General features: G+C 41.3%; 1 protein-coding gene across 1 annotated transcript; it reads right to left on the bottom strand.

The window, feature by feature from the left end:
- Window positions 1-2,918: 2,918 nt before the first annotated feature.
- LOC117708697 (PRAME family member 12-like) lies at window positions 2,919-6,873 on the bottom strand. Its single transcript, XM_034502578.1, is given in 6 exon segments — window positions 2,919-3,498; window positions 4,385-4,507; window positions 4,667-4,829; window positions 4,832-4,918; window positions 4,921-5,135; window positions 6,587-6,873. Coding segments are annotated over 6 exon segments (1,455 nt in total).
- Between the last annotated feature and the right edge of the window lie 1,820 nt (window positions 6,874-8,693).

Genomic DNA, 8,693 nt, shown 5'->3' with positions numbered 1-8,693 from the left:
TATTATACACAAATATGTCCAGCATATTGGCTTCTAGTTAATTGTAGTGTATTTTAATTGACAACCAAAAATAACATTCACATTAAGTATAACTAGGATAAACCTTGAACCTAACTGATCCTCTCCTCTCCTCTACAGTAATGAGACTTCAAGTATGCACTCCTGTGCCCAGTATTGTGTGATTCTGATATTTAACCATGACTTCCAATGTTAGACAAAGCACTGTAGCAACTAAGGTTTCTTCTTTCTCCTACAACTTTTGTAGGAGAAAGAAGAGCTTGGTATGCTGCTATATAAAATGCATGGACTTATACTGAGTATATTACCCTCCCACTGTTTAAAAAATAATTTGTCCTTCTGAGACTGACTCCGAATCCCTCATCATCTTTAAATGTTGAAATATGATTGTGGGCCAATAACTTACTTTTCTCTTTGAGATTAAATTTAATTACATATCTTCTTACCAAGTTACAAACCCTCTTCAAAACCCTGCAGTGCTCTCCAAGTTTATAGCCTCTTTTTAGCTAATTATTATTGCAAGCATATGTTTACTTGTATATATAATATAAATACAAGTATATATAATATATATATATATATATATTATATATATTATATTCCTGAATATAATTATTAAGTCGGTATGAAGCTACTCATACCATGGATGCCTGAAAATGGCCCCATAGACTCATAGGGCATGGAATATTGAAGACATGACCTTTTTGGAATAGGTGTGGGTGTGGCCCTGTTGCATGAATAGTGTGACTTCAGAGTGGGATTTGCAGTTTCCAAAACTCAAGCCAGACCTAGTGGGCTAATTCTTTAGGCTGCCTGTGGGTCTAGATATAGAAAATCTCAGCCGTCTTCAATACCATGTCTGCCAGCATGCTACCATGAGTTCTGCCATAGCAACAATGAACTAAACCTCTGAAACGTAAAGCAGCCCCAATGAATTGTTTCCCTTTATAAGAGTTGCCTTGATCCTGGTGTTTCTTCACACAATAAACTCCAACTAAGAGATACATGTATGTTTCAGGGTGACAATTTAGGAGAAATCTACAAGCCCTCGTGTGGTAAAAAGCATAATCCCTAACAACAATCTACGACATCTGCCCTATACCCACTGATGTTTTAGAGTCTCTACCCAACATAAATGAACTTCTCTTTTCAAGTCTGCAGAGACCCCTACAGAACACCACAAAACCAATGATGATGCAGAATATGGACATCCAATACCAAAGGGTACATCTGCAAAATACACAGAGATCATTGCTGAAGATGTGGAAAGAGGATGTAAGCTCTAGAGAACCAGTGAATGTGCTGTGAGATTGCATCTACTAGTAGTGGAAAAGCTATAGGCAAAGCTTGAAAACACAGTTGAATTATAGGAGCTGAAACAAGCATTGACACCAGTGAACATAGCAAACTAGACAGAGACAATGCTTTAGGGTCTCAGCCCTACACAAGAACTGTAGAGTACTGAAAAGCAAGGAAGAGAAGAGTAGGAAAGATAACCAATTAGTTGTTTGGTGCTAAAAAAGTAATTTTTTAACTGTGAATTATTTATTGTAGGTGTATTGTTTAAAATATAAGTGTATGTTTCACCAGCATGCACTTATGTGGCATCATATAGGGGTTAAGAATGAGCATAGACTCAATGGGAGAAGAGTTACAGACAGCTAGATGGATGGGATTTTCAGGTACTAGAAAAGATCGTATATTGTCTAAAAGTGTAGAAATCACTATCTGCTGGGCCATCTCTCTGAATGTGTAGGTACCCTATTTGAGGTAGCATACAACTGAAAACCAGGTACTCATTTGCTGGAAGTAGAGGAGAGTTTACTCTATAGGCTGGTATCTTCTGGATAACACAGCCTGAAAACACAATGTGTCTCTCTGTGTGTGCTCTGAACTGCTGAGGCAGAGGTCCAAGGTTGAGGAAACAGTCTTGACCTAGGCTGAACCCAGAGGTAATGATACAGGAGATGCAGAATGAATCTCCGTAGGGGACTTCTTGCTGAACTAACTACATTGTCTTAAAGAACACTGGCATGGCATGGAGAAGAGGAATCCCAGATATGCCTGAGACATGACAGGCTTGCTCATTCTTTCTCTACATTTCTGTGAATGACCAGATCAGTAGAGGGTTCATCTTCTAGTGGATTGGAGACAGTATGCATTCTACTAGTGCTGAATAAGGTGTGTTGTCGGATGACACTTTCACTGATAAAACTGCAATAATTTGATGGACCATGATGCCCTATGTTCATAGGGAATCCCATAATAGCCCATTGCTGTGAGCACTGATGGAACATAAGTTCTAACAACAACCCCACACCCTGTTTCTAGAATGTGTTCACTTGCACAGTCTTGTGTAGGAAAGCCTCTGTGCTCATAATCACATCCCATTCCAAGGATGGTTCAGTATACAGACTGGTTTTAAGAGCCCTTCACACTTAATTTGACAGTACTGTGCAAGTAACAAAGGAGACAACATTGGGAAGTAAAGGGTAGAAGATAATTCCATAGTGACTTTAATACAGTTTGCCACCAACAAGGCTCCAATGATAATTTCCTTGATCATACATCAGGAGGTCATAGAACAGCACAGAATAAAAACTGAGGTCAATGACATGGGTAGCACACAAAAGGAGACCAATCAGTTCATAGACTGGCCTTATATTTACAAAATGGGGAAGCCAGTGTGGATCCTGTCCTGATGGAGGCATATTTAGACATGCAGAACTGTCTTTCTGATTTCACAAGACCTGTTCCTACTATTCTATTGTCCTTCATATCAAATCACCCAAGGTCTCAATCCAGTGAACATTGTTTTGATTTTATTGCATCTAAAGCCATGAATTCAGGGATTCTGTGGTAAATGTCCTCCTTCAGATTTCATGTCTCAGCATCCAGAATCAATCTTCTATTACCTGCCAACAAAGGCAAGGGCTGGGAACCCTGTCATAGACACAGCATCCCAAACAATGAGGGCAGGTGGCTGTAGCAAACATGAATTTTTGGGGCTGCCTTTTGGACATGAGCATTTGTAGCAGCTCAGGACACAGTTGAAAAAACCTCTCCACCACAACATCACCCAGGGGATCATAGCACTCTTTTGGGGCAGGGTACACCTCTACAGTCAAGTTGTTCAGATTGGCCATGCATTGCAGAAGGTCCTTCAGTACAGGAGTGGAGAAGTCGTTATAGTAAAAATTAATACTGTTGAGCTGTGAGCACTGGCTCAGGGCTGGCAAGAGGACTTTGAGATGAGAGTCCTTCATCCTGCAGTGCTCAAACTGCAGACTCTGCAGAGTTTCAGATACATTCTCTAGGAGAATTCGGAGACTCTTGAAACATGACTCAGAAAACACTACAGCACTGAAGTGCAGTTGTTTCAGTTGATAGAGGCTCTGACACTTTGACATGTGTTCCAGGTCTGACATCGAGAGTCGGCAGAAAGACATAGACAAGGACTCCAAGGGGCTCTTCAGACATCTAGAGTAAAAACAAGACATTGGTTCTAACTCACGTTGCTGGAGGACACTAGTAAGATTGACAGAGAAGCTACATATGTAGTCAATCTGTGCTTTTGTTGAATGTCCACCCTGGAAACACAGCATGTTGGTGTCTGCTCATAGCATTGTCTACTGAGGCATATTACAATCCTGTGGGATGGGCTCAGACCACAGGTCTGCAACTCTCCATACTCACTCTGTCAAAGAACTACAGCTTGCCTCATCATGCCAGAAGAGCATACCTAGAAAGGACTAGCACAGGGAGGTTCTGGCAACATCCTGTCCTGTGTCCTACACAGTTTATTCTTGTTTCTGCTATCTCCACACTCATCATCTTGATTTCATGGTTCTACACTTGACTCTGATGATCCCCACCCCAGTGTCACAAACTTCTTATCTACTTAGTCCCAACTTGTGTTCAAACCATCCTTCCATTTAGGGAGAATTAGAGGCTGACAGACTTCAATAGAGGAACAAACTGGTTCCTGTACTTGTATCTTTCTAGAGGGCAAGTGTGGAGCCTCTCTAGCTCAGGGCTCTCTGCTCTGTGCTGTTTCCTTCCATTATCTTTGCCTGGATCCCAAAAATGAATATGCAAAGCACACTTACTGCATCTGACCCAACACTATGGACCTTTTTGCAAGGCTGCTATCTCAATATCTCCTACCCCAGCTCCGACTCAGCTAAAGGAATAGGAATGAACCAAGTGAATTCAGTTAAAAAACAAACATTCCACACTTCTACAATGTAATGATTCTGTCATTGTAACAACCATTGTGACTGGCATACCTCAGGTGTTCACTCATGTTCCTAGTAAAAGGAAAGTTTTTCTGCCAGAACAGAAACAGCTCACTATCCTTCCTTACCTGAACAAAATTTCCATGTTGTTATTGGGAATGAAGGAACAATTCAAATAGAGACTCTGGAGATGGTCGAGTTTGGTGAGCTGAGAAAAGAATTCTGCAGAACACGTTTTTACATCTGTCACTCTATCCACAACAGTATATTTGGAATGAATCATGTGTAGAAGTGTTTCACAATATCTGTCATCATGTCAATGTAATGTGGAAAGAAATTTAAAAAAGACAGGATATCAGAGGTGCATGGTTTCAAGGTTTTCTATATCCCTTCCGATTTTAATGTTACACACCTCCCTGGTAATCTCCAGAGGATTATATTGGAAGTCAATTTGATGTAGATTGAATTTGGTAATATTTCTCATCTGGCCAAGGAAATGTGGAAATAAACTTAGGAATGGCAGTACCTCAGGTGTGCATATTTCCAATTCATCAATATAGATTGGCTGGAAATGTTCAAGACCTCCTTGATAATCTTTATGGGGAAGCGAAAAATTATCATCTTCTGACAGATTAGCTGCAAAGAGTCACGTTCTTCTTGGCCCACTGGAGCAAGTACTTTTGGTCTTCTTCCAAAGAGGAGTTGAGGTACAGGTAAGTGACCACCTGCAATTGTTGTGTCAACGCATAAGTAGGAAGACTCTCTGGGCCTTGCTTCTTTCTCAAAATATCTGGTGAGCACGCTCCATCTTCTCTTCCAGCCCATGCATCCCAGAAATCCTGATGCACATCTCTCAAGTCCAACACTTGTAGCTTCCTCCTTCTGTGATGGAAATAGGTAAAGTTTCATAATTTAAAATAGGAACCAATATGGAGTCAGCTTGTATCCCACTTGTCTAACTTCAGTGCCAACATAACACTTCACACCAGGCAGGGCAAGGACACTGCACTATATGCAGAAGGTAGTGGCAGAGGCACAGAGTAGGAAACTTCTTCTGAGGGTAGAAAACTGCAGGCCTAGGTGATTGACACCTGTAGCCTAACAACAGAGGATAAGGCAATGTGGCCTTTGTTCTGTCTCAGCAGGAACTGCTGGTCTCTAACTTATGCCTGCTAGTCTGAGGTCTCAGGAAGAAAAAGACACTTAGAGCTGCTACTACTACTACTTTTTGTCTTTGTATTCAGAACTTCTACATCTTTCAGAGCACATGATCACATATTACACAGTTCATCACAAGTTCACACCAAAAAACAAATCATAAATTGAAATAGAGTTTACAACAGAGAATGTTTACATGCATATTTATTAGTAGTAATTATCTGGTTAAACATCTACCACTTGTCTACTCAACAGGTTCACTGAAGGTTTAAAACTATAACTAAGAAATTAATGAAGGTTTGTATAGATAAACCCAGGCAACATTATATCTTCTGTCCTAGCACTTATACTAAATCATGAGTTTCCTATTAGTGACCTTTGGTTAATTGTTTTACAACCTCTTGGAATGTGCTCTGAGTTGGAGAAAGTCTGGTTACTATCTAAGAGCAACTAATGACACATGGAAGACAGGCAGAGATCTCATTGCAGTTTGACTATCAGAAAGGAACTCAATAGCAGTCCCACTACAAAAGAGCTTAATAATAATCATTTATATAAATTTAGGAATTTTTATAAGATCACCAACAAGACTTAAGAAGTCATCTATTTGTCTATATAGCATCAACCCAAGACAGTACATCTTCGTGGATCTGCAGATATCTGCTCCAAAGAGGTGTGCTATTGCTTAGTGATTGTTAGATATGTTTAATTCCAATAATAGAAAAAGCATATCAATAGCAGGAAGCTTTCTTCATATAAGTCCCTTACAGCCTTGCTGAATAAGGGCTCACTTGTTGAAGATTATATAATAATCCAAGGCAAGCCATTCCAGGATGATCACCTGCTAATTATTAGCTTTATTTACCCATTATGGCTCCTGACACATCTGGAGACATGACCCACTTCCCTCCATTGAGTTGCTCTTGACTTGTGTCTCTTTCATATCTAGTGTCTGTAGGAAAGCCAGGGAAAGGCTCATCCTACTAGGGCTACTAGTACTCTGAGCTGTCCACTATGAGTTTCACTTAGATCAGCTTTGACCTTGAATAGTATTTCCACAAATCCCCATGTCAGTGACATCATTATTCTCTGTCCTGTTTGATCACGTCTTTCTGCCCTCATGTGTCTTACCACTAACCCTATTCCCTGTAGCTGTTTTGGCTCTTGCCTACCTGGGAGGAACATTCTGGGTCATCAGTAGATCTATGCCATCCAGCACAGCTTGCATCATCTCCACATCAGCAGATTTCAGTAATGGTCCCACAGGGAGGTAGGAAAAGGGCCAGGCTGCCACCGTTGCCTTCAATAACTCTGTGCGTCTCCTATTGAATGCCTCTAGGAAGAGTGGTGGGAAGAGCATAATGGGCAGGTATTCCAGATCAGAGAAGTCTATGGCATCATTCCTCACCAGCATCTCCAGTGCCAGCTGCTCCAGTGTGGGAGGGTTGTAGGTGCTCATCCTAACAGATATTCAGTCAGAAGGAACCTGGAGAAAGATTTAGGGGACATAATTTCAGGCTAAATTTTGGAAATCCCTATTTTTCACACATTGTATGAATCAGAAGGCCAGAGCCCATGCTCTGGAAATAATGGAGTATCCAGTCTGCACAGTTATCCAATCTCATGGTCTAAGGCCAAAAGTCCATCACTCTCAGCATGTAGACTCCCTTGTAAGCAACCACAGAGGAAAAAATTAACCTTTATCCCATATGATACCAATCTCTGTTCTTCTTAATTGTGTGCCTAGTCAAAAGGGTTATTCAGGAGCATACAGTCTGACCAGAGTTTTGTTTCAGGGAATAGATAATGATCAAGTTTTCAGGCCTTTTAAGAAAATATTGAGTCAATGTCATAGGCCCAACCCAGTCTAATTGTCCTTTCAACAGATTGATCTCTCCTGGGAAGGGCTAAGAAGGACCTGTGAGATCCCTGTCTGTGAGTACTATGCAACGATTTAGAGACATGCACAAGCAAGCTGGGCTTATGTTAAATGGTTAATGAGGTAAAAGGTCTGTCAATTCATGGCCACCTGCATACACAACCATACCACATCTGAAATGCCAAACATAAGTCAAATTCACAACTTTCCCCAGAGCATTTGGAAAGCCATGCTACTGAATGAGAGCACCTGCCCATGTGAGTCTTAGAGGAGAAGCCAAGTGTACATAGGCTACAGGGAGAAGAGTTTCTCATTGCATTTGGAGTCCAGAGGAATAAAGAGATGAGACAATATATCCATCAGCACTTCTAAGTCCATCCTGCATCATGATCATTTGTGCCCAGAGTTGAGAACCACTCTGCCCTACCTTTGGGGGCCAAAAATGTTGCTGTCCGAGCTGCCCCACGTTTGGGGGCCCAAGTGTCTCTGACCATTCTGTCAGTGTTGGAACCTGCACTGCCAAAAGCCTTGGGGGCTCAATTGTCCTGCATTGTCCCAAGCAGCTCCCTTGGGTCGGGGTTCAGCAAGAGAGAGAGTGAGGAGGGATAAGAGGAATGGAGACCATACAGAGTGAGTCAATCTCGTTCATTCTTCAGTCTCTCTTCTTAGTCTAAGTCTCAAGTCTTGAATTCCTAGACCCTAATTCCTACTCCCTAGTGCCTCCAAGTTCCAAGTTTCTTCTTCCAAGTGCTAAGTGCCTAATGTCTAATTCCAAATTCTTCCACCAAGTGCCAAGTGCCTAATACCTAATAATCTTCCAAGTGCCTAATTCCTACTCCAAGTTGTTCTCTCTGAAGTGTCTGATTCTCTGTTCTCCAAATTGTTCTGATTCTCTGATACTTTCTTCTGTCTGCCTCTCACCTTTTATATGTCTCATTTCTAAGCCATGCCTCTAAGTCATGCCTTTAATCATGCCCTTAGGTCTTATCTTTAAATCTGATCTCTAAGTCACACACCTTTAAGTCTCACACATCCAAGGGAAATCCTGGGTATCTAAAGCAAGATGTTATTAGAGTGTGCTCAGCTGTTGTAGGCTAATGCAATCAAGTCTCTTATCAGGGTATATGGCTCAAGATGGCTACAATGGATGATAGCCACTTTCTGTCAGCTCCCCACAGGCCAGGACATTAATTCTAGTTTCCAGTTGTGGCAACTGTATATTTTAACTCATACATGCATACATATCTTATACAATGTACTCAGAGCAGCAGATTTCAGGATCCCAGAGGCATCCTGATTCCTAGGAGCTCTTTTACCTAGCTTTTCAGGATCACTGGAACACAGAGACAGCTGGATTCTGAGGAGTTCTGACAAAATCAAGATAATTGGGAAAACAGGCT

The sequence above is a fragment of the Arvicanthis niloticus genome, chromosome 5 (genome assembly GCF_011762505.2).
Source record: "Arvicanthis niloticus isolate mArvNil1 chromosome 5, mArvNil1.pat.X, whole genome shotgun sequence".
NCBI classification, from domain to species: domain Eukaryota; kingdom Metazoa; phylum Chordata; class Mammalia; order Rodentia; family Muridae; genus Arvicanthis; species Arvicanthis niloticus.
Note: the sequence above shows the minus strand (reverse complement) of the source record. Positions and strands in the feature narration are given on the sequence as shown.